Source organism: Rhinopithecus bieti, unplaced genomic scaffold (genome assembly GCF_001698545.2).
Source record: "Rhinopithecus bieti isolate Rb0 unplaced genomic scaffold, ASM169854v2 scaffold_15776, whole genome shotgun sequence".
NCBI lineage: Eukaryota > Metazoa > Chordata > Mammalia > Primates > Cercopithecidae > Rhinopithecus > Rhinopithecus bieti.
The window spans coordinates 2452048-2479222 of record NW_016808836.1 but is presented as its reverse complement, the minus strand read 5'-3'; the positions used below and the strand labels follow the sequence as shown (position 1 = coordinate 2479222).

Below are 27175 nucleotides of genomic sequence, written 5' to 3'. Positions count from 1 at the left end.
ACTTTGGGAGACGAAGGCAGGTGTATCCCAGGAGTTCAAGACCAGTTCGGCCAGTGTGGCAAAACCTCGCCTCTACTAAAAATGCAAAAATTAGCCGGGCATGGTGGCAGGCACCCGTAATCCCAGCTACTTGGGAGGCTGAGGCAGGAGAATTGCTTGAACCCAGGAGGCAGAGGTTGTAGTGAGCCGAGATTGCGCCATTGCACGCCAGCCTGGGTTGAATGACAGAGCGATACTCTGTCTAAGAAAAAAAAAAAAAAAGAAAGACAGAAATAAGAAAAAGGCCTTACAAAGAAGAAAGGGATAATCTGCCGTGAAGTTAGGTGTATTATTAACTTATTTTTGCTTTAAAAAAAAAAGAAGCAGCAGCAGCAGCAGCAGCAGCAGCAGCAGCAGCAGCAGCAGCAGCAGCAGCAGCAGCAGCAGCAGCAGCTATGGCCAGGCACAGTGACTCAAGTCTGTATTTCCAGCACTTGGAGGCCAAAGTGTCAGGATCACTTGAGCCCAGGAGTTCAAGACTAGCCTGGGCAACATGACAAAACCCTGTCTCTACAAAAGAATACAAAAATTAGACAGGTGTGGTGATGCAAGCTTGTGGTTCTGCTGTTCAGGAGGTTGAGGTGGGAGGATCACTTGAGCCCGAGTGGCAGAGGTTGCAGAGAACTGAGATCATGCCACTACACTCTAGCCTGGGCAAGAGAGCAAGACCCTCTCTCTATTTTTTTTTTTTAAAAAGAATAATCCCTACCTCACATCATACATAAAATTTAATTTCTGATAGAACAGACTTCCATGTAAAAACTAAAACTGTAAATCTTCTAGAAGAAACTCAGGAGAAGATCTGTGTAACCTAGAATAGGTAAAGATATCTTAAGACCCAGAAAACACTAACCATTCAAAAATTATGCTAAGTGAAAAATGCAGACACAAAAGGCCACATAATGTATGATCCCATTTACATGAATTGTCCAGAACAGGCAAATCCATAGGTATAGGAAGCATATTGAGCCTGGCCAACATGGCATAACCCAGTCTCTACTAAAGGTAGAAAAATTAGCTGGGCATGGTGATGCGCATCTGTAATCCTCCCGTACTCAGGAAGCTGAGGCAGGAGAATTGCTTGAACCCAAGAGGCGGAAGTTGCAGTGAGCTGAGATCACACCACTGCACTCCAGCCTGGGCAGCAGGCTCACTACAGTCTCTGCCACGCCTGGCTAATTTTTGTAGTTTTAGTAGAGATGGGATTTCACCATGTTGGCCAAGCTGGTCTCAAACTCCTGACCTCAGATCCGCCCACCTCAGCCCCCCAAAGTGCTGGGATTACAGGCGTGAGCCACTGTGCCCAGCCAGATTCAACTCTCATCCAGTCATTCAACAAATATTTACTGAGCATCCCTGTATAAGCACTGTTCTAGGTGCTAGATCGTGACCAGCCTCTCCACTGGGGGCAGAGTGGACCATTAGGAGTTAATCTTTGTGTTTCTTTCCCATCTTTGTGATTAAGGCATGATGTTCACATGTTCATAAAACACCACAGATGCAGGTTTTACAGCAGATGAAGCTGAGTTCTCTTACTTGAGACAGGTTTTGTTTTGTTTTCTTGACATCAAATGCAGAATGGGTTAATTTTTGAGACGTAATTCTCATACCATAAAATTTGCCATTTTAACATGCACAATTCAGCGGATTTTGGTATATTCACAAGGTTGTACAACTATCACCATGAACGAATTCCAGAGTATTTTCATCACCCCCGTAATAAACCTCCTGATCTTTAGCAGCAGCTCTACATTTCTCACTTCCGATACCCTCTAGAAATCACTAATATGCTTTCTTTTTTTGTTTTAGCCAGGCCTGATGGTGTGCACCTGTAATCCTAGCTACTCGGGAGGCTGAGGCAGGAGAATCGCTTGAACTCAGGAGGTGGAGGTTGCAGTGAGTCAAGATTGCACCACTGCACTCCAGCCTGGGCAACAGAACAAGACTCTGTCTCAAAAAACAAAAAAACAAAAAAAAGAGAGAGAGAGTTGAATTTGCTGCCCCTCGATAACCCCCCCTGGGTCATGCTACACAAGTTGGGGGATAGCTACAAGCTGGGGCTGGGGCTGGCTGGTGACAGCAGCAGGGGAAGATGGGTCATAGCTTACTGGTCTTGGGGGTGAGGTAGACACTGAGGGCGGTGACCCCATCCTCTGCCGGGTCCCGATAGAGCTCGCTGACAAGGAGGTCGTTGTCTTTCATGCGCAAGGGAAACTTCTGCACATCTGGGGTGGGCAGGGAGGGTAGAGCGGGTTTGTTCCAGGTGCCCCAGCCTCTCTCCCTCCCTTCCCCTCTCCCAGGGGAGGGTCTCGGGCACCCAGGACACAGGCTGCTGCTCACCCACATAGTAGATGGAGCCGTTGTTGCAGCCCAGGAGGAGGAAGGAGCCTGCTGCATCATAACTGGTGATGGGCTGCACCTCCTGGACCTGGGGGTGGGGCAGGACAGGCTGCAGCCGGGAGCCCTTCCACTCCTTTGCTTCCGTGGTGACCCCTCACAGAGGATGGGCCCTCTCCTCCACCTCCAGAACCCACCCACTGCTCCCCAGCCCCATCCACCCCAGGCCTACCTTGTCCCTGTCTTGTTCCCTCCCTTCCTCCCTTTGATGCATCTCTCTCTGACTCTTGGCCTCTCCTGGACTCTGTACTTTTTAAAGTTTTAATTTTTTAAATTTCTGTGTAGAGAGAGTCTTATCATGTTGCTCAGGCTGGTGTCAAACTCTTGGGCTCAAGCCATCCTCCTGCCTCGGCCTCCCAAAGTGCTGGGATTACGGGCGGGAGTCACCGCACCCGGCCTCCACTCTACTTCTGACATGACTCTAATTCATCCCCCTTTATCTCTCTGTGTTCCCCCATCTGCCACAGTGGTTCAGTCTGGTTTGACTCTGTCTACCCTTCTCTGTCACCTCTTTCTGATTTTCTATTTCTTATTTCTATTTGCCTGGTTTTCTCCCTTTCTGTCTCTTTCTCTGCCTCTGTCTGTCTTTCTCCCAAAGCCATCCTCCCACCTCAGCCTCCCAAAGTGCTGGGATTACAGGTGTGAGCCACCGAGCCAAGCCAGTTCTTGTCTCCTACAGCATCTCCCCTAACCTGTTCTCTCACCCAGTCTCAGAGAATTCTCCCTCCTCCTTTTCAAACACATTCATGCTTCATGTGGGCTCTGCAGCCCTTCCTCCAGGAAGACTTCCCTGATGCTCCTTAGGCCTTTATCACAGACATCCCCAGGCTCTGGCCAGCTGCCGGTTCTCTGGCTTCCTCCAGGTTTAGGGGATGGGGGTGGGGGCAGATGCGAACCCCTCCCTGGGTCTGTATGGTCTGGAAAACTGGGAAGGGGTCAGCCAGGCTGGCCAGAACTCTGACCTGCCAGTGCTTGGTGACGGCATTCCACACCCCAATGCGCCCTGTGTGGCTTGTAGCAATGAGCTGGTTCCCAACGAAGAACAAGGCCTCCACAGGCACCCCCAGATGGAAGACCCCTGCAGTGGGCAAAAAGGGCTTGGCTAGAACCCTGCCTCATGGAGGAGGAGCGGTGGGAGGAAAAACTCCAAGGACCAGAGGATTCAGTGGGACCACAGAATGCTTGAAGGATAGAAGATTTCGTCAGGGGCCGGGCACGGTGGCTCACACCTGTAATCCCAACACTTTGAGATACTGAGGTGGGCGGATCACTTGAGGCCAGGAGTTCAAGACCAGCCTGGCCAACATGCTGAAACTCCATCTCTACTAAAAATATAAAAATTAGCTGAGTGTGGTAGCGCACACTTGGGAGGTTGAGGGAAGAGAACTGCTTGAACCCAGGAGGCAGAGGTTGCAGTGAGCCGAGATTGTGAGCTGTACTCCAATCTGGACAATAGACAGAGACTCCATTTCAAAAAAAAAAAAGTGAAGATTCCAGCAGGAATTAGGATAAAATGGGCCAGAGGATTTCTGATGGGGTATGGGATTCTAAAGACTTCTGGAATTCTAACAGCATTGAGCTTTGCAACAAGGCAAAAAAACCTCCAGTGGTGGCAGGGTATTCTTACGAGGGCTGAGATTTATTTGGGGACAGATTAATAAGTCCAAGATTTGTTGTTGAGGCTTTGAGACAGGGTCTTGCTCTGCTGTCCAGGCTGGAGTGCAGTGGTGCAATCATGGCTTACGTAGCTCACGGCAGCCTCAAACTCCTGGCCTCAAGCAACCCTCCTGCCATGGCCTCCCAAAGTGCTGGAACTACAGGTGTAAGTTACTGTGCCCAGCCATAAGTCAGAGATTTCTTTTTTCTTTTTTTTTTTTTTTTTTTGAGATGGTGTCTCACTCTGTTGTCACTCAGGCTGGAATGCAGTGGTGTGATCTCAGCTCACTGCAACATCTGCCTCCTAGGTTCCAGTGATTCTCTTGCCTCAACCTCCTGAGTAGCTGGGATTACAGACACGTGCCACCATGTCCAGCTAATTTTTTGTATTTTTTAAGTAAAGATGGGGTTTCACCATGTTGGCCGGGGGGTCTCGAACTCCTGACTTCAAGTGATCTGCCCGCCTCAGTCTCCCAAAGTGCTGGGATTACAAGCATGAGCCACTGCGCCAGGCCAAGTCAGAGATTTCCAATGGCCACACAGAATGGCACATTCTAACAAAACCAAGAGATCTAACAGGGCAGGGAATTCTGATGGAGGGAGAATTGCATGTGGGTGGATTTTTCTAGGAAGCCAAGGAGTTCTAAGAGGATATAGAATTCTGAAGGGCTGGAGCATTCTAATGACACAAAGAGATGTAATAGGGCAGAGAATTCTTATGGGTTTGAGCATTTTATGGGGTGGGTTATTTTAACAGGCCGTAGAATGTAAAGGACAGAGGGTTCTGGAAAAGGCTTGGGGTCATACCTATCTCGGAGCCACTGCCTTCCGCCTGCAGAGCCCATAGCAGGATCTCACTGCCGGTAGCCGCTGCCACCATCTTGTCATGTTCACCCAAAGCCCCACCAGGCACCCGGGCTGTGAGCGCCAGTCGTTCAATGGGCCAGTCCAGGCGGGGGCTGGAAAACACCAGCTGCCAGCCGGAGGCTTCCTTCAACCTGTAGGATTGAGGGGACACCACCATCCCTCACCGCATGCCCTTCCCATTACCAGGGCTGGGACTTCCGGCCACTCCCTCCCCAAGCACCTGTAGCAGACTAGAAACTGGGTATAGGCCACAGCGATCCAGTTATGGTGTCCACACACCAGGCGCACCATCCCCGGCTCCTCAGGTTGTCCTTGAGGGGAAGAGTAGGGATCAGAAGAGGGTCACAGGGGCCCTACAGCTCCCCCAACCTTCCACAAGATAGAATCGTACCTGAGGGTGAGGGAGGGGTTTTCTCATCCAGCATTCGGCCCAGCAGCCCTGCATTGCCAAGGTTGGGGGGCATCGTGTTGCTCCGTCGGACAGGGGCTGGCCGTCCTCCTAGCTGCTGAGGCCCCACTAGGCTGTGCCGGTTCCGCCGCTTCACTGGGAACACTAGAGTGAGAACAAGAGGTAGAGTAACAGTCATTGTAATCGTGGCTGTCACACAGCAAGCACTTACTATGACAGTGATTGATCTCCCCACGTGTGGGACATAGTCTCCGGGTGAAGATTTTAGGTGGTACAGTGACATGGCATGAAATGACACTAAACCACATAGCAAGTTATTCCCCTTTCAGTTCCCTTGAGCCCAGCACAGAGGAAGACTGAGTTTGGTGCTGCTGTTATATTAATGAATCTGCAGTATTACCTAATTTTCCTTTTTTTTTTTTTTTTTTTTTGAGTTGGAGTTTCGCTCTTGTCACATAGGCCTGAATGCAATGGTGCAATCTTGGCTTGCTGCAACCTCCACCTCCCGGGTTCAAGTAATTCTCCTGCCTCAGCCTCCCAAGTAGCTGGGATTACAAGTACCCACCACGACACATGGCTAATCTTTTGTATTTTTGCCAGACACAGGGTTTCACCATGTTGGCCAGGCTGGTCTTGAACTCCTGACCTCAGGTGATCCACCCACCTCGGCCTCCCAAAGTGCTGGGATTACAGGCGTGAGTCGCCGTGCCCAGCCCTAATTTTCACTTTTAATAAAGGGAAGACTGCACCTTTCACAAGCAATAGCATCTAGCCAGAGTTGTTTTTCGTTTTGTTTTGTTTTGAGACAGCATCTCACTCTGTCACCCAGGCTGGGGTGTAAGGCATGATCATAGCTCACTGCAGCCTTGACTTCCTGGGTTCAAGTGATCCTCCCACCCCAGCCTCCTGAGTAGGTAGGACCACAGGTGCACACCACCACACCTGGCTAATTTTTTTTATTTTTAGTAGAGACGAGGTCTTGCTATGTCACCTGGGCTGGTCTCAAACTCCAGGTCTCAAGTGATCCACCTGTCTCAGCCTCCAAACTGCTAGGATTACAGGTGTGAGCCACGGCTCCAGGCCAGAGTTTAATAACACTGCTATGTTTGGGTTTTATTTTCATGTTTACTTTGTATTTATAATATAAAGCTTGCATTTAAGATGATTTTTCTTTTTAATTAGCCGGGCGTGGTGGGAAGTGCCTATAATCTCAGCTACTCGGTGGCAGACCTGAGGTGGGAGGAAGGCTTGAACCTGAGAGGCAGAGGTTGCAGTGAGCCAAGACTGCACTCCAGCCTGGGCGACAAAGCCAGACCCTGTCTCATAAAATTAAAAAATAAATAAATAAATAAATAACAAATAAAATGATTGTTTTTTGGAAAACAGGATAAAACTCAGTTGGAAAAATACTACTACAGGTCTTTATATCTGGCAAATTTCATGAAGGTAGCAGGTACTGACTGCAGTTAGGGAAATAAAGCTGTAGATGAAATTTCCCTACTCTGTTCCTTCTACCAATCAGAAAAGCCTAGTTCCAATAACCACTGGGGCATACCTTCAATGGTCAGTGGGCTAGCTATCATGGGCATTACTGTCAGTAACTTCCTATCAATATTTCTCCCCTCCATGCAAAGAATCCAAGGTCTTCCAAAGCCCCCCTACAAAGAAACCAAACCTGGACTACAACTCCCATGGGGCTCCAGGGCATCCTTCTGAGCCTCAAGGGCTAGCTGACCCATAGCCTCATGGGGAATGCTGTTTCCGACTTCCTTTCCAAGTATCAGCCCAAGCACCTGATAGGGAACTACACCCCCCACTGTATCTCAGGGCCCACTAGCACAGGCACCAAGAGCTGCAGCCTTATGGGAAATGTAGTCTTTAGCCCACCTCCACGCCCCTCCATTCCACTGGGAGTGCCCACCTGGTGGGGGCAGGTAACCATTGAAGAGGACGTTTCCGCAAGAAGATCGATCCAGCTCCTCTCGAAGCTGAAGGCGACGAACTGCAACAGGAGGACTTAAAGGCTGGGACTTAGGGAGATGCTGAGGCCACCCCATTTCTTTCTACACAGAGTACCAGTATTCCTCCCACTACCAATACAGACCCAGCCAGGGCTATAACCAGTCCTCCCACCTCTACCCCAGCCCTCTTTCAGGAGAGAAGGGGAAGAGGGGCAGGCAGCATCACTACAGAGTTGGTTTTCTATACAATGAGGATAATAGTTGGGGCTCCCACTTACCCAGAGGAGTGAGCCCATAGAACTGGGCTTCGTGGAGGAGGCTGGAACCGTGGACACCCCTGGGTAGTGGAATTGACTAGAGGTCAGGGTCTAGGTGTGGGGGTGAGCAGAGAATTCTGAGAGGGCAATTTTCAAAACTGCACAGAGAATGTCAAGGGGTAGGAAGTTTTGATGGAATCAAGATTCTAAGGAGTGATGATATGGGTGGAGGAAATGTGAGTGTGTTTGTGTGTGTAGGGAGAAATCAAAGGACATATAATTTTAAAATGATCAAGGTTCTCATGAAGTTTTGCTTGTTTGCTTTTTTAGAGATGGGGTCTGGCTATGTTGCCCAGGTTGGTCTCCAAATCCTGGGCTCAAGTGATCCTCCCACCTTCGCCTCCCAAAGTGTTGGGATGACAGGCGTGAGCAACCCTGGCGCGCCCGGCCTTTGATCGAGGTTCCGAATGAGAATTCTAATAGAATGGAGCTCATGTGGACATTCAGAGGTGAAAGAACTTCTCAGGGGGCGAAGACAGTGAGGGACTCCCTCCCCTTTTTCCACGCCAACCTGGGGTCCAACTCTTTGGTGCGCAGGAAGTTGAGGATGGGGGCGAAGACTGTAGGGTCCCTGTCGATGAAGATCTGCGGGAAAGTGGGGCAGAGGATGGTAAAAGGGAGGACTGAGGGGGGTCCTGCCCCTCTTCCTACCAACCCATCCCCCCATCCCATTTCAGCTGTTGTCCGACTCACTGCTCCGGTCTCATCTTTCAGCGTCGAGATGCGTCCGCTCAGAAGACTGCAGGGAAGGGACAACGAGCAGGCGTCACGGGCCGGGGAAGTGCTCATTAGGTCTCCCACGCCCTCTCCATCCCTCCTACCCTCTCCCCAAACTCGCTCTCCCGATCACCTGGAGAAGAAGGAGTCTGGGATCCAGGTGAGAGTCTGGCGAGAGGTGCTGAATCTGGGCGGGGAAGGTAAACGGACGCAAGAGATGAAGAGGAGCGGGTGAGGAATGCGGCCTCCTCCCTCAGGATCCAGGGTTCCCTCCCTTCCCCGGTCCCCCGGCGTTTTTCCAGGCTCTCGCGCCTCCAACGGGGGGCGGAGCAACCCTTGATGGACAGGGATTCCCCCAAGAGAGGCGGATACTCCCACCCTGCTTCCCGCCCCCAAGGATGGGACCTCAGGAGTCTCCCACACTCACCTCTTGCCTCCTACATTCAGATGAATGACTTCCCCGGGAGGCCCCCGACTCGGTAGCCCCTCGGCTGCAGTAGCCGCTGCTGCCATGGCCCCCAGGCGAGCCGGCTGGCCCTCACCCACTTCCGGGTGTGCATCCAGACCCCGCCTCCGTCGGCTGCTCATTGGGCCAGAGACTCCAGGGGTCACTAGCGATTGGACAGAGCGCCTGCCCATCCCGGTTAACTTTTCCGCCTCCTTAAAGGGGTCCGCCTTTCCTGAACTGGACGGGGCGGACCCGGAGTCGCCTTTGGGGAAGTTTGTTACAAAGCATAACGAAATATTCTCCATCCCTCTAGATTCTCGTTTTAGGTATGGCATCTAGGTGCTTCGTCAAGGGGCGTGTGTTTAGACCCCGAAATTAAGTCCACATCAAGGGGTACATCTGGATGTCCTCTGCAGCCACGGTACTCCCGTGCCCCGCTCCCCACCCCGCACCCACCCCTACAGCCACCACAGCCCTCCTTTCAATTCTCCCGGGCGCAGCCCAGAAAACCCAAACAAAGGACCATAGACCGTCAAAGCCAAAGGGTTTATTATAGGTACATACAGTGTGCGCCCGCCACACCGCCCCACACCCCCGGGCCCCAGCGGCTTCTCCAGGCGGCCATGGGGGCTGCCCACAACCCAATTCCCCCACTCCCCAGGGAGGTGCTCCAGCCAGAAGCATGCAGGGAGAGGGCTTCCCCTCGCCCCTCCCCTCATGAAGTGGCATTTACAACTGGAGGGGGGAGGAGAGAGGAAGACAGTTTTGAGCTTTGACGCCCCTCCCATTAAAAGCCTTCGCAGATGCGGGGCGGGGGAGGAGGAGATCGACGTTTTGCAAAAATAAACTAAGTCAGGAATTAACCGCATGGCTCTGAGGCGGTGGAGTGCAGGGGCTAGGGCCCCTTCGCTCCCCCCTCCCAGACAGAGATCAAGGCAGCATTGGAAGTGAGGTAAAGGCGGGGAGGGGTATCCCCTCCCTACCCCTAGCACCCTGGATGGTCCAGGGGACCTCACCAGCGCCCCCGTGCCCATCCCTAGGGCAGAGAGGGGGGGCAGGAATTACCGCCCCCACCACCCCAGCTTCTTGGGGCAGGATCTGCAGATGGGGCAGGGGTCTTGGCTCAACTAGGCCCCTGCCCACCCCCATCAAGCTCAGTTATTGCATAAAAATAAGGGAGCCCCAGCACCTGGGGTGGGGGTGGTGAGTGGGAAGGGGCCGAGATATGGCTATAGGGGCAGCAATCTCCCCACCACTTCTTGGGGTGCCGGAGAAGTCCCCTCCTTTCCGGTGCCCACCATGTCACTCGTCCTCAGTGTTGGAACTAGGAGCTCCCGCCCCTGCGGAAGAAAAAGTGTCTTTGTGCCCACAGTGCGGAAAAGAGGGGGGACAGATGTGTCAAGCCCTGGGGGTGGAAGTCACTTCCTGCGCCCGCTGGCCCTGCGATCTCCGCCTTCCCTCCTAGGGTTGCCCTCATCTGTGGATGAAGTAGTGGGTAGTGTCTGGCCCCAGCGGGCGATCTCTGCGTGTTCCGCCACTGAGGCAGCCACAGCCTCCAGCCAGCCATTCATCTCCTCCTGGGGGAAGAAACAGGGCACAGAGTCCGCATTTGGAAGAGGGAAGCTGGAATAATAGGTGAATTTCAGATCAGACTACCCTCTCTGAAATTCAGTTTTCTCATCTATTAAAAAGGGATGATGATGATGATGATGATGATGATGATGATGATGATGATACAGTTACAAAGCAGTATATGCCAGGCTCTGTTCCAAACACTTTAGTGGTTTAACTCCCTTAAACTTATGCAATAGGATTATATATACTTCCTACTACAGAGATAAATGACACAATGATAATAATATGGGCAGGCACTACTAGAGCACTGACATTTACTAGGCCCTGTGCTAAGTATCAGTTTATCATGTATCAATTAAACATGGAGCAATTTAATTCTCACAGTAACCCTACGATAAGAAACTTTTTTTTTTTTTTTTTTTTGAGACAGAATCTTGCTCTTTTCTCTAGGCTGGAGTGCAATGGCTCCATGTCAGCTCACTGCAATCTCCATCTCCCAGGTTCAAGGGATTCTTGTGCCTCAGTCTCCCGAGTATCTGGGACTACAGGCATGCGCCACCATGCCTGCTTACTTTTTGTATTTTTAGTAGAGATGGGGTTTCGCCACATTGGTCACACTGGTGTTGAACTCCTGACCTCAAATGATCTGCCCACCTCAGCCTCCCAAACCCTTCCAGCCTTCCCAGCTGGAATTGCAGGTGTGAGGCACCATGCCACGCCAAGAAACTACTTTTCATCTTCATTGTGCAGATAAGTAAAATAAGTCATGTAGTGGGTAAAGGCCTACTTCTGGCTGGGCATGGTGGCTCATGCCTGTAATCCCAACACTTTGGGAGGCCGAGGCGGGTGGATCACCTGACACCAAGAGTTTGAGACCAGCCTGACCAACATGGAGAAAACCCGTCTCTACTAAAAATACAAAAATTAGCTGGGCATGGTGGCACATGCCTGTGATCCCAGCTACCTAGGAGGCTGAAGCAGGAGAAACGCTTGAACCTCGGAAGCGGAGGTTGCATTGAGCTGAGATTGCGCCATTGCACTCCAGCCTGGGCAACAAGAGAGAAACTCCGTGTCATTAAAAAAAAAAAAAAAAAAGGCCTACTTCTTCATTGCATCTTGTGAGGATCGAAAGAGATAACAAGTGTTAGTTATTACTCTCAACATCTCTTCAAACCACCTCCACGCTTGCCTCTCTCAGACTCCTCTTCCTCCTCTCCCCACAGGCTTGTGTGGCCCAGCCATGTGCTCTCCTACTTGGGTCCCTGCCCTGGCCCTGGCCACGGCCTGGGCTACCCATGCAGGTAGCCAAAGGAATCTGTCTTTGTTTTTTGCTTGTTTTGTTTTGAAACAGAGTCTCACTCTGTCGCCCAGGCTGGAATGCAGTAGCGTGATCTCAGCTCACTGCAAGTTCTGCCTCCTGGGTTCACACCACTGTGCCTCAGCCTCCCGAGCAGCTGGGACTACAGGCGCTTGCCACCACGCCTGGCTGATTTTTTTGTATTTTTACACTGTGTTAGCCAGGATGGTCTCAATCTCCTGACCTCGTGATCCACCCGCCTCAGCCTCCTAAAGTGCTGGGATTACAGGCGTGAGCCACCGCGCCCTGTCTGTTTTGTTTTTGAGATGGAGTTTCACTCTCGTTGCCCAGTCTGAGTACAATGGCGCTATCTCAGCTCACTGCAACCTCCGCCTTCTGGATTCAGGCAATTCTACTGCCTCAGCCTCCCGAGTAGCTGGGATTACAGGCATGTGCCACCATGCTCGGCTAATTTTGCATTTTTAGTAGAGGTGGGGGTTCTCCATGTTGGTCAGGCTGGTCTCGAACTCCCAACCTCAGGTGATCCGCCCACCTCGGCCTCCCGAAGTGCTGGGATTACAGGTGTGAGCCACCATGCCAGGCCGGGAATCTTTTTCACACACCACTGTAATCCCCCCTAGCTCTCCAGTGCCCTCAGATAAAAAATCCAATCTCCTCCAAATGGCCCATCATGTCCTGAGACACCTATCTCCCGGGAACCTTTCTGGGACCTTCTTCCATGAACTCTGTCCTCCAGCAGTTAACCCTTTGCAATTCTGCACTCCTGGTCCTCTGCACTTGCAGTTCCCTCTACCTAGATCCCCCACCCCCTCTTGTTTTTGAGACAGAATCTCACTCTGTCACCCAGCCTGGAGTGCAATAGCACAATCACAGCTCATTATAGCCTTGACCTCCCGGATTCAGATGATCCTTCCACTCGGCCTCCTGAGTAGCTGGGACCACAGGCGTGTGCCACCACTCCTGGCTAATTTATTATTATTATTTGTAGAGATGGGATCTTTCTGTGTTGCCCAGGCTGGTCTTGAAGTCCTAGGTTCAAGCAATCTCCTGCCTTGGCCTCCCAAATTGCTGGGATTACAGGCATGAGCCATGCTGCCTGACCTGAATCACTCCTTTTTTTAGACCCCCGCCATCCCTCTGAATCACCATTTTATTTTATCATTTTATTTTATTTTGAAAGCAGTCTCGAGCTGTTGTCCCCCAGGCTTGAGTGCAATGGCTCCATCTCGGCTCACTGCAACCTCCGCCTCCCGGGTTCAAACGATTCTCCTGTCTGTGCCTCCCAAGTAGCTGGGATTAAGGCACCTGCCACCATACCCAGCTAATTTTTGTACTTTTTAGTAGAGACAGGGTTTCACCATGTTGGCCAGACTGGTCTCGAACTCCTGACCTCAGGTGATTTGCCCGCCTTGGCCTCCCAAAGTGCTGGGATTACAGGCATGAGCCACTGCGCCCAGCCAAATCACCCCTTTTTAAAGCAAACTCCCTCCCATCTTTCCAGTCTCACCTAAGTGACCACGGCAGAGGTTGGACTTTGTCATCAAGAACTGCAGGCAGCCCTCCCTGAAGCCCTTCCTACTCCCCGCTGGGTTAGGAACCTCCTTTGGGTTCTCAGTGCCTGTGGGCTTTCTCATTACAGCCCTGATAACTCTGGCCTATGAGTGTCCCTTCTCACAGCCCCATCACTCTGGGCCAGGAGCCAGCCAGCCAGGTCATTACTGAGGTCCACACAGAGGGAGGAAAGGACCAGATCTCACCTCATCTTTTGCCTGGAGCAAAAACTCACTGCCATCCTGGGTCCTGCAGGAAGGGACACAGAACTTGAGAGATCTGGGGAAGGAGCCCAGCCCACCTGCCCACCAAGTGTCCCCCAGGGAAGTCAGGGTCCCACTGGGATTGAAGCTGAGCCTTGGATCCCTCCCTCCTGCCCACTGGGGGGCTCACTGGAGCTTGAAGACATGCTTCTTTTTCTTGTAGTCACTAGCCACCTCGCTGGTGGCCTTGTGCAGGCTGAGCAGCGGCTCCCCACCGTGTGTGCTCCCGGATGCCGGGCCCTTGGAGTCCTTGTAGAAGCCCAGTTCCCCCTTACTAAGCACACAGTAAAGGCTCACCCACGACCTGGAGTGACAAGATGGGGCTCAAGGCAGAGCCACAGCACTCTGCCTGATACCTCTTCACTAACATCCTCAAGGGCTGAATATGCCTGACCCTTACTTCCTCTGGACTTTTGCACCCTAGTTGGGCCATATGCCTAAAATGCTCTTCCTCGTGGCTGTTGCTGCCTGGAGGGGAGCATCTAAGTCTCTCAGTACCAAGCCTTTGCCTAGGCTAGGGTTTCCCTTCCTTATCCCCTCCCATACTGAATTTCCTGAAGGTAAGACTTTAGCTGTCTCCTCCATAAGCCTTTGCTCCACTCAATCCTCCCCAATCATGGAGCTTTCTCAAGGAAGGTCTATTGGTCTACTGTCTGGAATAAAGAATTCCTGTCTCTCCAGCCATCCAAAGTCTCAATCCTGGAGGAATCCCTCCAAGAGCAAGATATACTAGGTGCCCTTGCTTATTCCTACCTTGGCATTAGGTATGAGGAAGAAAGACCACCTACAGATTCCACTAGCAAAATCTGAATCTGTCCTGCCCACTTCATATCTTGGGACTAGCCCTCACGCCATTACTGGCTGGTGATACCCCTTTTTGGCTCCACTTGTCCCTAGATTCTGCCTTTCAGTAGGACAAAAAGAGGGTGGACAAGCAGGAGCTGGACTCCAAGAGCAGGTACATCGTGGCTAGACCCTCATTTGGAAACCTGTAAGAGATGATGCCCCCTTCCCAACCCCTACCCTCATTAGTTTGGGCTCTGACCCTTTTCGGACCCTCCCCCAATTTGAAACTTAAAGGGTGGACCCACCCCACTCACTGGCTGGGTGACCTCTCCAGGCTCCACGACAAACCATTGAAACCTTCTCAGCTAGACGCCTCCCTCTTTGCTATTAGCTAGTCAACTCCCGGGTTGGTTGCTAAGAGGTTAGGTTCCAATTTATTCACTTTCAGAACATTTTCCCTCTGTTCCCACCTAAGCTCCATCCATCAGCCATTAGATGCACGAACCTTAGGTCCTACCCCTTCCTGTTCATTGGTTGGAATCATCAAAGTTGAGCCCCCCCCCCCATCTGGCCCCACCTACTACCCAAACGGGTTGGCGCGTCTGACGTTAAACCACACCCTCTCCTGCTCATTGGTTGGCTTTCTTGATTTAATCCACCCCCTCCTCTGGCCCCACCTACCACCCCCACCTGCCGGAGGGCCTGAAGTTCAGCCACACCCGCTCCTCAGTCCCACCGCTCCACTCATTGGTCACCCGGAGCCTGAGACCCACCTTCCAAAGCCCCGCCCACACGCTCACCGGTTGGACGACTTGCGGTTAGCATCGAGCTCGCGCTTGCGCAGTAGGAAGCCCTCGTGCTGCACTGTGTGAGTGGGCGGTGGCGGAGGCGCGGGGGCGGAGCCGCCCTGGGCCGGGGCGGAGCGCGAGCGCCGGCTTCCCCCGCCCTCACCACCCTCTCTGGGCCGAGGCCGCCGTCGCGGCTTTGGGCCGGTCCCGCGCCCGGGGCCGGTCCGGCCGACGGTGTCCGCTCGGGCGGCTCAAGCCCGTTGGGCAGGCGGCCTGGGGAAGCTCGCGTGGCTGAGGCAGCGACGGCTGTGTGAAGGGAGGGGAAAGGGGTGCTGTCCACGGAGGGGATGTGGGGGTCATCTGTTTTGGGGGAGTCATGGGTCTGGGGTCCCGTCTGCAGGGCCGTCTGTCTTGGAGGCGAGTATGGGAGGACCTCAGGGTTGGAGGCCCAATTCTTAGGGCCCCATGGGGTCTTGGGAGTGAGTCTGTTAGGACTCACTGGTTTCGAATCCCTCTCGGTGGTGGGAAGAGGCAGCCAGATCTCTGGAGGTGGGGGTGCAAGCAGGGCGTGTCCCCTCTGTCTGCAGGAGGAACCTGGGGCTTCCTTCTGTGTGTGCATGTATGAGGCTATGAAGAAATTTGGGACCCCACTGGGCTGAAGAAATACGGAGTCCAGGACAGATGTGGGAAGAGTCTGTGTGTGTGTCTGTGGAGGGGGAGTAAGGGTCTCTTAGGTAGGTGCCCCGTCTTTCTAAGGGGGACATTTTCAGATTCTGGGGACCCTGAGAGTCCATGCTGTCTCTGCAGGTTCCAGGTAGGGAATGGGTCCTGCCAGGGCTAGGCATTGACTGTTTCTGAGATCCTGCCCCTTGCTCTGAAAAAGGGGTCCTTGTATCCCCACCCATCCGGGGCTCAACTTACCCCAGAAGGCAGCCCTGGGCCTGCCTCTTTCTCCTGCAGCTGTTCCACAATGTCAGCCAGAGTAGCCTTCCTGGGGGATGGGGGACAGAAAGACTCAATGAAACCAGGGTTCCTTCTCCCAGGGACCTGCCTAGCTGGGCAGAGGAGCCTCCACTTCTTAGCTGGAAGTGCCAGGCCCCTGCCTACTTCTGCAGCTGTTTCTCTCAGATGCTCGCCTGAGGTACCACAGGTGTTTGAGACATGTCTGCTGAATGGAGGACCAAACCTCTCGCCCCTTTGAAAAAAAAAAATTTTTTTTTTGAGACAGAGTCTTGCTGTATTGCCCAGGCTGGAGTACAGTGGTGCATCATCTCGGCTCACTGCAACCTCTGCCTCCTGTGTTGAAGCAATGCCCCTGCCTCAGCCTCCCAAATAGCTGGGACGACAGGCGTGCACCACCACGCCAGCTAATTTTTGCATTTTTAGTAGAGACAGGGTTTTGCTATGTTGGCCAGGTTGGTCTCGAACTTCTGACCTCAAGTGACCCGCCCGCCTCAGCCTCCCAAAGTGCTGAGATTACAGGCATGAGCCACCACACCCAGATACCCCTTTGAATTTTAAGCAGCACAAAGAATAACTTGTAAATGTTGCCTTTCTCCACCCACCCCTGACTCTCCAGTCCCCCGATCACCCCCATTCCAGCCCAGATAATTCTGGGTCATCATTGATGACAAGCCTGTTTTCCCCAATGGACTGACTGTGAGTCTCTAAAGTCAGGGATGGGACTGGTTCAGTCGCCGCTCGACTCAGCACATGTCAGGCAGAGTGGGCACTCAGCAAATGTTCATGAAATGTGAAATTTTAAAAAAGTCAAGAAGTCATTGTCTCCTGACCAAAGGCCTCTTTCTGGAGACACACAGAGATGATTGGACGGATCTGCAAAACACACAGTGGCCAACTCTGGATTCTGAAAGTCCTGGTGTGTTTAAGCTGAGTGACTTGCCCTCTTTGCGCCTCAGTTGCCCTAGCCGTATGTACAACGGAGAAGACAACAGCCCCCACTTCATAAGGCTGCTCATAGAATTGTGATAAAGGGTCTTCTCTCCAAGGAGGTGAGGGTTCCACTATCAGCCCAGTGGACAAACTGAGGCACAGAGAGGACAAAATCCCTGCCTCGGGGCACCCAGGAGACTTGATGCAGGAGTCACAACCCAGGGGCTGAGAACCTGCGTCTGGAGAAAGGCTTCCCTTCCTGTGTAATAATGGGCACATCGATTCTTTTGCAGCCTCAGTTTACACCTCTGCAAAATGGGTACCGCGACGGTATCTCCTTCCTTGGGAAGTTCGGAGCCCTGAAGGCCCTTCACTGGGCCTGTGCTGTGCCAGGAGCTCTCAGCTTTCCCCTCCCCTCACTTCCTGGTCATGCAGTGGGCGCCTCACCCCTTGACTAGGTCTCCTCTGATGGGCATCTCCTGTTCGCTGGACTCCTGCCGCTCCAAGCGCCGCTCACGCCGCTCGCGCCGCCGCTCCATCTGCTCGTAGCGGCCCAGGGTAAGGCTATGTGCCGCCTCGTGCTCCGCTGACTCCTGCCGTTCCGGCCGCCGCCTCCGCGCAGCCTCCTCGGATTGATCGACTGACTCTTGCCGATCGGGCCGTCGCCTCCTGGGAAGCTCCTCTGCGCGATCAGCTGACTCCTGGCGCTCCGGCCGTGGCCGGACCTGCTCCGCCGCCACGGGGGCCGCGGGGGTCTCCGCCGCGTCCTCTGGTGCGACCGGCAGGGCCGCGGGCTCCACCCTCCCCGGGATCTCCGGCAGCCGGTCAATGCGCGGCTGAAGGCGCTCGGGCTTGAGCTCCTGGCGCACATACCCCACCCGAGTCCGCACCTCGGCCGAGAGCGTGTCCGAGGCCCGGCGGGCCAGGGGCTCCAACCCCCTTTCATAGCCCCCTGGCCGCAGCAGGGGCGCCGCCTTGGCCGCCAGTTCCGTGGGGTCCCCAAAGAACTTGCGCCCCAGCAGTGGGGTGGGCGGCTGCTTGCTCTGTTCCGCCTTGATTTTCTCGATCTGGGGATGGAGGGACCAGGGTTAGGTTGGAGGCGTCGGGCCGGGGCGGGGTAAGGGGGAGGTCGGGGGAGGCGGCCTGGGTTTTCTGCCTCACCACTCAATTGATCAGTTCCTTGAAAAAGCAAGGTGTCCAGGCCTGTGCGATGCTTTGCTCTCTGTCAAGAACTTAAAGCCTTATTCTCGCCGGCAAACACCTATTTCTCTTTTAAGAATTGGCTAAATCACTTTTTAAAAAATTGAGTAAATCAATTTCTCTGCGTGCCTTTCTGACTCCCATTTCTCCTTCCTTAATGTCCCCCACACAGGACTTTTAAGACTTTTTTTTTTTTTTTTTTTTTTTGTTCTGTCGCCCAGGCTGGAGTGCATTGGCACAATCTGGGCTTACTGCAAGCTCCGCTTCCCAGGTTCACGCCATTCTCCTGCCTCAGCTTCCCGAGTAGCTGGGACTACAGTCGCCTGCCACCACGCCCAGCTAATTTTTTTTTTGTATTTTTAGTAGAGACAGGGTTTCACCGTGTTAGCCAGGATGGTCTCGATCTCCTGACCTTGTGATCCGCCCTCTTCGGCCTCCCAAAGTGCTGGGATTACAGGCGTGAGCCACCGAGCCCGGCCTTTTTTTTTTTTTGTTTTTTTTTTTCAGAGTCTTGCTCTGTCATCCAGGCTGGAATGCAAGGGGCAAGATCATAGCTCACTGCAGCCTCGACCTCCAGTGCTCAAGTGATCCTTGAGTCTCAGCCACCCCTCTTAGTAGCTGGGACTATAGGCACATGCCATCATGCCTGGCTGTTTTTTCTTTGTTTGCTTTTGGTTTTGGTAGAGACAGGTTCTCAGTATATTGCCAAGGCTGGTCTTGAACTCCTGGGTTCAAGTAATCCTCCTGCGTAGGCCTTCCAAAGAGTACAGGTGTGAGCCACCCCACTCAGTCTTAAAGCATTTTTTTTTTTTTTTTTTTTTTTTTTTTTGAGATGGAGTCTTATTCTGTTACCCAGGCTGGAGTGCAGTGGCACGATCTAGGCTCACTGCAACCTCTGCCTCCCAGGTTCAAGTGATTTTCCTGCCTCAGTCTCCCGAGTAGCTGGGATTACAGGTGTGCACCACCTTGCCCAGCTAATTTTTGTATTTTTAGTAGAGATGGGGTTTCAACATGTTGGCCAGGCTGGTCTCAAACTCATGGCCTCAAGTGATCCACCCATCTTGGTCTCCCAAAGTGCTGGGATTACAGGCATGAGCCACCACACCTGGCCTAATCCTTTTTATTACTAGTCTCTTCACCTAATTATTCAAGTCTCAGAACAGAATCCCCAGGCCAGTTCCCCTCCCTCTCCCCATCCCAGGCACCATCCCTCTGCTTGTTCTTCCCCTATCACATCCCTGACATTCTGGGCTGTCACTGGTGACAGGTCTGTCCCTCTGCTCCACTGGGAGCCTAGCAAGGGTCTTGGCACTCACACAACACAGGACTAAGCACCATGTCCGGGTGTGTCTGTTTCATATAGAGCCATGGGTGTGGGGGGTCTTGGTGGGGGTGGGGTTAATGGGGCAGGATCTGGGGAGCTGACCGTGGTCAGGCGCCGCAGAGAGCTGAACCTCTCTTCCCAGGCTGCAGCCGCTTTGCGGAAGGCCTCATGTCGCCGGATAAGCTGCTCCACCTCATCCACGCTGCTGCCCAGCTCCCGGCTCTGCAGGAGCGGCTCCTGGGCTGTCAGCCAGGCATCAGCCACCACCGCCTCCTGGGCAAACTGGTGCACCTCCAGCACTGAGGAGGGGCATGCAGGGTAAGGATTCTAGGGCATCTGGAGCCCTTCCTAGGGCAATGGCTGTTTCCCCCGGCCTTCCACACCCCTGCGGCTTTCCATACCCCAGCCCTGACCATCCTGGGCTCTGCAGGAATGACAGAAGCTGGGGCTATTTCAGTGGGCATCATTCCTCCTTTCTGACTCCCATTCCTCCTTCCTTAATGTCCCCCACCCAGGACTTTAAGACTTTTTTTGGGGGGTGGGTATTCAATGGCAAGGCAGCCCCCTTGTCCACCCTTCCAGGCCCTTATGTTTGCTTCTGGAGACCCATGGGTAGGGTGCAAAGCATGCTCCTGTCACCCTCTGGGCCTTGGCTGGACAGGCTGGAACATGTCCCTGTGCCCTTGAGCCACGTATGCCTGGGCCCCCACTCACTCTGCTGCAGCCACTCCCAATGGCGGTCCCACTTTTCCGACACCTCCTCCTTCCTGGTTCCCAGCTTGTCCAGCTGTGCCTGGATCTGGGAGTGGCAGGTGGGTGGGAGGAAAGTCAGGGTGTGGAATGGCTTCCACCCCAATGTGCCCAGGTGGCAGAGGGGGACCCCCTCCCTGATCCCCACCTCATCAGCCATGGCACTTTTGTTGAGCAGCAGAGATCGCCCCAGCTCCTGGCAGGCAGTCAGCTCAGGCACCCGCGCCTCCAGCTCAGTCTTCAGGCCCTGGTGGTAGTTCATGAGCACCTCCACTGATGACACGTCCCTGCAGTGGGTGGCAGGCAGGGATCTGAGCCACGGGCAGCCTCCTCAGCCTGCTCCATACATATGGCTCCTGGTGACCCCGAATCCTTGAGGCTGACATCCCACACCACCTCGAGACACCTACTTTCTTTTTTTTTTTTTTGAGATGGAGTCTCACTCTATGGCCCAGGCTGGAATGCAGTGGGGCAATCTCAGCTCACTGCAAACTCCACCTCCCGAGTTCAGGTGATTCTCCTGCCTCAACCTCCTGAGTAGCTGGGATTACAGGCGCCCACCATCATGCTCAGCTAATTTTTGTATTTTTAGGACAGATGGGGTTTCACTATGTTGGCCAGGCTGGTCTTGAACTTCTGACCTCAGGTGATCTGCCTCTCTCAGCCTCCCAAAGTGCTGGGATTACAGGCATGAGCCACTGCACCAGGCTGAGACACCTACTTTCGATGACCAAGTTCTGAGGGCCCATGGTTCACTAATTCAATGATTCAAACTTTCTAAGTTTCTAAAATTTCACACTTTGGTGATTCTAATCTTCTAGGATTCCAAGATCCAAACTTCCTTTTTTTTTAAGAGGGTCTTGCTCTGTTGCCCAGGCTGGAGTGCAGTGGCAAGATCACAGCTCACTGCAGCCTCAACCTCCTGGGCTCATGCAATCCTCCTGCCTCAGCCTCCTGAGTAACTGGGACCGCAGGTGTACACCATCACACCCAGCTAATTTTTTTATTTTCTGTGGAGACCGGGTCTTGCTATGTTGCCCAGGCTGGTCTCAAACCCCTGGGCTCAAGCAGTCCACCTGCCTCATCCTCCCAAAGTTTGAGACTATAGGCATAAGCCACCACACCCAGCCAAGATCCAAATTTTCTAACTTTTCCTAGCTATGCTTCTGAAGGTTCCACTAGCCAATGATTTTAACCTTGCAAGTCTGTGCTCTCCAAGGCAGTAGCCACTAGACATGTGAGCACTTGAAATGTGGCCAGTCAGAATTTTGATATGAAGTGTAAAATGCACACCAGATTTTGTGGAGTTAGCACAGTAAAGAATGTAAAATGTCTCATTAATAGTTTTTTGTTGTTGTGCAGTGGCACGATCCCCGCTCACTGCAACCTCCCCCTTCTGGGTTCAAGCGATCCCCTGTCTCAGCCTCCTGAGTAGCTGGGATTACAGGCACCCGCCACCACGCCTGGCTAATCTTTTTGTATTTTTAGTAGAAACGGGGTTTCAACGTTTGTCAGGCTGGTCTCGAACTCCTGACCTCAGGCGATCCGCCCACCTTGGCCTCCCAAAGTGCTGGGATTACAGCCGCACCCGGCTTTTTTTTTTTTTTTGAGACGAGATTTGCTCTTCTTGCCCAGGCTGGAGTGCAATGGCGTGATCTTGGCTCACTGCAGCCTCCACCTCCCAGATTCAAGCAGTTCTCCTGCCTCAGCCTCCCGAGTAGCTGGGATTACAGGCACCCACCACCAAGCCTGGCTAATTTTTTGTTCTGTATTTTTAGTAGAGATGGGTTTTCGCCACGTTGGCCAGGCTGGTCTTGAACTTCTGGCCTCAGGTGATCCACCCGCCTTAGGCTCCCAATCTCTGCCGAGATTACAGGCATGAGCCACTGCGCCTGGCCTCATTAATAGTTTTGTTTTTGTTGTTGTTGTTTTTGAGACAGACTGTCTGTCACCCAGGCTGGACTGCAGTGGTGCAATCTCCGCTCCACTGAGATTGGGAGGCTGAGGCGGGCAGATCACCTGAGGCCAGAAGTTTGAGACTGCCTGGCCTCCTTAGTAGTTTTAATATTGACTACCTGTTGAAGTGATAATACTTTGGGTATGTCAGGTTAAATAAAAATGTATTACTAAAATTAATTTTCATTTGCTTTGCTTTGTTAATATGGCCACAGATTTTAAAGTATATATGTGGCTCACATTTGTGGCTCATGTTATACAACTATTGGACAGCACCATTCTAAGCTATCTTATGTCCAAAACAAATTCCAAGTTTCTGAAGTTCCATCAGATGGCAATCATGGCTTCATGCTATGGTTTGAATCTACCACTTAGGCTCAAGAGATCCTCCTGGCTTAGCCTCCAGAGTAGCTGGGACTACAGGCATGTACCACAATGCCCAACTAATTTTTTTAAAAAAAATTTTTTTTAAAGAATCACCATGATTGACTAATTTTTTCTTTTTTGTAGAGATGGGGTCTCACAATGTTGTGTAGGGTGGTCTCAAACTCCTGGGCTCAAGTGATCCTCTTGCCTTGGCCTCCCAGTGTTGGGATTACAGGCGTGAGCCACCTCTTCTGGCTACATTGGCCAAATGTTGACGGTTGTTCAAGCCACGTGTTCACGATACACATGTGGGTTACCTTTACTTCCCTGTATATTTAATTTTTTTTTTTTTTTTGAGATGGCATTTTGCTCTTATTGCCCAGGCTGCAGTGCAATGGCACAATCTTGGCTCACCGCAACCTCTGCCTCCCAGGTTCAAGCAATTCTGCTTCAGCCTCCCAGGTAGCTGGGATTATAGGCGTGTACCACAACACCCGGCTAAGTTTGTATTTTTAGTAGAGACAAGGTTTCTCTATGTTGGTCAGGCTGGTCTCGAACTCCCGACCTCAAGTGATCCGCCCACCTCAGCCTCCCAAAATGTTGGGATTACAGGCGTAAGCCACCAAGCCCAGCTTTTTTTTTTTTTTTTTTTGAGATGGCATTTTGCTCTTATTGCCCAGGCTGCAGTGCAATGGCACAATCTTGGCTCACTGCAACCTCTACCTTCCAGGTTCAAGCAATTCTCCTGCCTCAGCCTCCCCAGTAGCTGGGATTACTGGTGTCTGCCACAACGCCCAGCTGATTTTTGTATTTTTAGTAGAGACGGGGTTTCGCCACATTGGCCAGGATGGTCTCAAAGTCCTGGCCTCAAGTGATTCACCCGCGTTGGCCTCCCGAAGTGCTGGGAAGACAGGCATAAGCCACCGCACCTGGCCTATTTTTCTCANTTTTTTTTTTTTTTTTTTTTTTTTTTTTAGCATGGAGTCTCGCTCTGTTGCCCAGGCTGGAGTAGTACAGTGGTGCGATCTCAGCTCACTGCAACCTCTACCTTCCAGGTTCAAGCAATTCTCCTGCCTCAGCCTCCCCAGTAGCTGGGATTACTGGTGTCTGCCACAACGCCCAGCTGATTTTGTATTTTAGTAGAGACGGGGTTTCGCCACATTGGCCAGGATGGTCTCAAAGTCCTGGCCTCAAGTGATTCACCCGCGTTGGCCTCCCGAAGTGCTGGGAAGACAGGCATAAGCCACCGCACCTGGCCTATTTTTCTCAAATGTACACATCACATCACTCCACTCTGCTCTAAACTCTCGCATGGCTCCCACCTTCCTCATAGAGAAGGTATCTCCTCACCATGTGTGGTTTCCAGGGTCCCAGTGCCCCTCTGACCTCACTTCCTCTCACCCTGCACTTCCTCACTTCCTCCCTCCATCTGGTCACAATGATCTCTAGTTCTTCCTCACACATGCCTAACTACAGCCCACCTCTGGGCCCTTGCACTTGTGGATCCGTCCACCTAGAAAACTCTTCCCCCAAAACTTTACCTGACTCACCCATCACTTCATTCAGGTCTCCAGTCAAATGCATATCCTCAGAGAGACTTTGCCAGCTATCATTCCCTTCCTATGTATATATACCCACACTATATTTCTTTCTTTTTTTTTTTTTTTTTAGATGGAGTTTTGCTCTTGTTACCCAGGCTGGAGTGCAGTGGCAAGATCTTGGCTCACCGCAACCTCTGCCTCCTGGGTTCAAGCGATTCTCCTGCTTCAGCCTCCCAAGTAGCTTGGATTACAGGCGTCCGCCACTATGCCTGGCTAATTTTTGTATTTTTAGTCGAGACGGGGTTTCACCATGCTGGCTAGTCTGGTCTCAAACTCCTGAGCTCAGGTGATCTACCTGCCTCAGTCTCCCAAAGTGCTGGGATTACAGGCATGAGCCATCATGCCCCGCCCCCATACTATATTTCAGAAAGTAATAAGTGCTATGAGAATGCAATCTGTCTCAGGGCAAGGGCTTGGCCTTGCTCACCACGTGGCACACCATATGCATTTAATACATATTTGCTGAGTAAATGAATGCAGGCTCCAGGCCCTGCATTCCCAGAAGCAATGCCAGGTGTCCCTGATTCCCCAGGTCCTTTTCTTCCTGGCCACACCATGCGACTAAATTTCCAGCCTAGGTCAGGCATGGTGGCTTACGCCTGTAATCCCAGCACTTTGGGAGGCTGAGGCGGGTGGATCACTTGAGGCCAGGAGTTTGAGAACAGAGTGGCCAACACAGTGAAACCCCATCTCTACTAAAAATACAAAATTAGCCAGACATGGTGGTGAGTGCCTGTAGTCCCAGCTACTTGGGAGGCTGAGGCAGGAGAATCACTTGAACCTGGGAGACGGAGGTTGCAGTGAGCTGATACTGTGTCACTGCACTCCAGCCTGGTCGACAGAGCAAGACTGCGTCTCAAAAGAAGAACAATTTGCAGCCTCCCTGGCAGACAGGTTAGGCCACTAGACTGGCAGTGTGTGCGTGATGGCTTTATCCCTAAAACCTTCTGTGTAATCCTCCTTCTGTCTTTTCCCATTTGCAGCGGGATGCAGAAGGTCCAGCATGTGACTCCCAGGGTGGCGTGATGGAAGGACCCTGGCTCCCAATCACCATGGGACAGGATTCTGCCGGACACTCACATCCAACCACTATGTGAGCAATAAGTCAATGCCTACTAATGAAGCCACTGCGATGCTGGAATTGTTACAATTCTTCACCCACCCTCACAAATACAGTCCCACACCTCCCTTGCCCATCCTGTCTTTAGCCTGTTTCATGCTGTGACATCCCATGGAGAGGGTAATAATGGGCAACTGGGAAGGACAGAGGACAGAAGGATGCCCCATGACCTAAGTCCCCAATGACAGGCCTAAAAATGGGGTCTGAATACACACGAAGCACCTAGAACAGTGCCTGGCACACAGAGGTGCCACACAGATATTGGCTGTTGTCATTCGGTTGGGAAGGGGGCTGTCAATGGGCTGGGGTTGGCTGGGGGAGGCCGCCAGGGGCAGGCAGGAAGCCCGAGGAGGGATGAGGGGCACCTGGGCTTGTCGGCTGCCCCAATCTGGCTGGCGATGCCATCCATCCAGGAAAGCAGGTCACGGACTTGGCTGTGGAAGCGCAGGGCGTCGGCCGTGGAGCTGACGTGCAGGCGGGCATCTTCGCAGGCTGACAGCAGCTCTTTCCAACCCTGCAGCACCTCCTGCTCCCGGCTAGCGATGGCCTCGGCATGTTCACCCGCATACACCGTCCGCAGCTGGGCCGCCCCCTCCTGCAGCTGCCGTACCTGAGGGGCATGCCAGGTCGGGCGCCAGCCCTCCATGGGGCCCAGGCTGTGCCCTCCCTCCCGCCATCTGCTCCAGCACGGAAGCCCAAGATATAAGGAGCCTCACACTGTGATCCCACAGCCAGGCTCCTGTCATATCTGCTGCCTGATTTCTCTTTGACTTACCCGTGTTCTGACTTCTTTTAGTTCTACTACCACGTCTCTTTCAGCCCACTGCCTGATTTGTTTTGGTCTGAGAGCTCTATTTCTATTGGGTCTGTCACCTATGTTTTCAGGCAGGCCCACCTCTACCTTGGGTCTTTCAGGAAACCCCTTTCCACTTTGATGTCTTTTAGATGTGCTAATTTTTTTTTAACTTGGTTTATTTCAAACCCACTCCTTCGTAGTAGCCCAGTTTCCTGCACGATGTCTGTTCAATTGCTATTAGTCCCCTACCCAATTTCCATTCATTCTGCTGTATGAGTTCTGCTCACTCTGTCTTTCGGGTTTTGGGTTTTTTGTTTGTTTGTTTGTTTGTTTTGAGACAGGGTCTTGCTCTGTTGCCCAGGCTGCAGTGCAGTGGTGCAAACACAATTCACTGCAGCCTTGACACCCTGGGCTCAAGTGATCCTCCTGCCTCAGCCTACTAATAGCTGGAAGTACAGGTGCATGCCACTGCACCAGGATACATACATATATGTTGTAATAGAGATGGAGTCTCACTATGTTACCCAGGCTCATCTTGAACTCCTGGGCTCAAGCAGTCCTCCCACCTCAGCCTCCCAAAGTGCTGAGATTATAGGCATGAGCCACTGCGCTCAGCCTGCTGCTCACTCTGTTGGTTAAATCTCCTGATTTCTTTTGGCGTGACCTCCCCATCTCTAACAGATCCACCACTTATTGCTGTCAATCTCTCAGCCTGATTTCTAAATCACTTTTTTTTTTTTTTTTTGAAACGGAGTCTCGCTCTGTCGCCCAGGCTGGAGTGCAGTGGCCGGATCTCAGCTCACTGCAAGCTCCGCCTCCTGGGTTTACGCCATTCTCCTGCCTCAGCCTCCCGAGTAGCTGGGACTACAGGCGCCCGCCACCTCGCCTGGCTAGTTTTTTGTATTTTAGTAGAGATGGGGTTTCACCGTGTTACCCAGGATGGTCTCAATCTCCTGACCTCGTGATCTGCCCGTCTCGGCCTCCCAAAGTACTGGGATTACAGGCTTGAGCCACCGTGCCCGGCCTTCTAAGTCACTTTCTAAGTAGGATTTATAAAAATAATTGGGCTGGGCATGG

The 27175-nt window shown here is 52.5% G+C and overlaps 2 protein-coding genes and 1 long non-coding RNA gene across 5 annotated transcripts in view; 1 reads left to right on the top strand and 2 right to left on the bottom strand.

Moving 5' to 3' along the window:
- SHKBP1 (SH3KBP1 binding protein 1) overlaps positions 1-8919 on the bottom strand; it is a 16251-nt gene extending 7332 nt beyond the window's left edge. Inside the window, exons 1-12 of one of the 2 annotated variants that reach the window (XM_017887461.1) lie at positions 8791-8919; positions 8497-8550; positions 8340-8385; positions 8158-8231; positions 7608-7666; positions 7290-7370; positions 5351-5512; positions 5180-5270; positions 4900-5090; positions 3399-3514; positions 2380-2467; positions 2148-2264 (exon numbers count right to left, since the gene is read on the bottom strand). In XM_017887461.1, coding sequence (XP_017742950.1) covers positions 2148-2264; positions 2380-2467; positions 3399-3514; positions 4900-5090; positions 5180-5270; positions 5351-5512; positions 7290-7370; positions 7608-7666; positions 8158-8231; positions 8340-8385; positions 8497-8550; positions 8791-8876 — 1165 coding nt within the window. In that variant the 5' untranslated portion in view covers positions 8877-8919. The remainder of the gene's footprint in view (positions 1-2147; positions 2265-2379; positions 2468-3398; positions 3515-4899; positions 5091-5179; positions 5271-5350; positions 5513-7289; positions 7371-7607; positions 7667-8157; positions 8232-8339; positions 8386-8496; positions 8551-8790) is intronic. The other variant, XM_017887462.1, reaches the window with a different exon arrangement.
- On the top strand, positions 8166-19740 carry LOC108539056 (uncharacterized). Of its 2 annotated transcripts, none has more exons than XR_001888262.1 (3): positions 8166-8256; positions 8361-8523; positions 19652-19740. It is a non-coding gene; the product is annotated as an uncharacterized LOC108539056 (long non-coding RNA). The 2 variants fall into 2 exon arrangements; XR_001888261.1 differs by lacking the exon at positions 19652-19740 and adding an exon at positions 9125-9226.
- SPTBN4 (spectrin beta, non-erythrocytic 4) overlaps positions 9339-27175 on the bottom strand; it is a 114870-nt gene continuing 97033 nt past the window's right edge. The window contains 11 exon segments of the mRNA XM_017887463.1: positions 9339-10388; positions 13462-13504; positions 13649-13822; positions 15105-15292; positions 15294-15398; positions 16014-16083; positions 17433-18052; positions 19612-19808; positions 20224-20308; positions 20408-20546; positions 25668-25912. Coding sequence (XP_017742952.1) covers positions 10230-10388; positions 13462-13504; positions 13649-13822; positions 15105-15292; positions 15294-15398; positions 16014-16083; positions 17433-18052; positions 19612-19808; positions 20224-20308; positions 20408-20546; positions 25668-25912 — 2025 coding nt within the window. The 3' untranslated portion in view covers positions 9339-10229.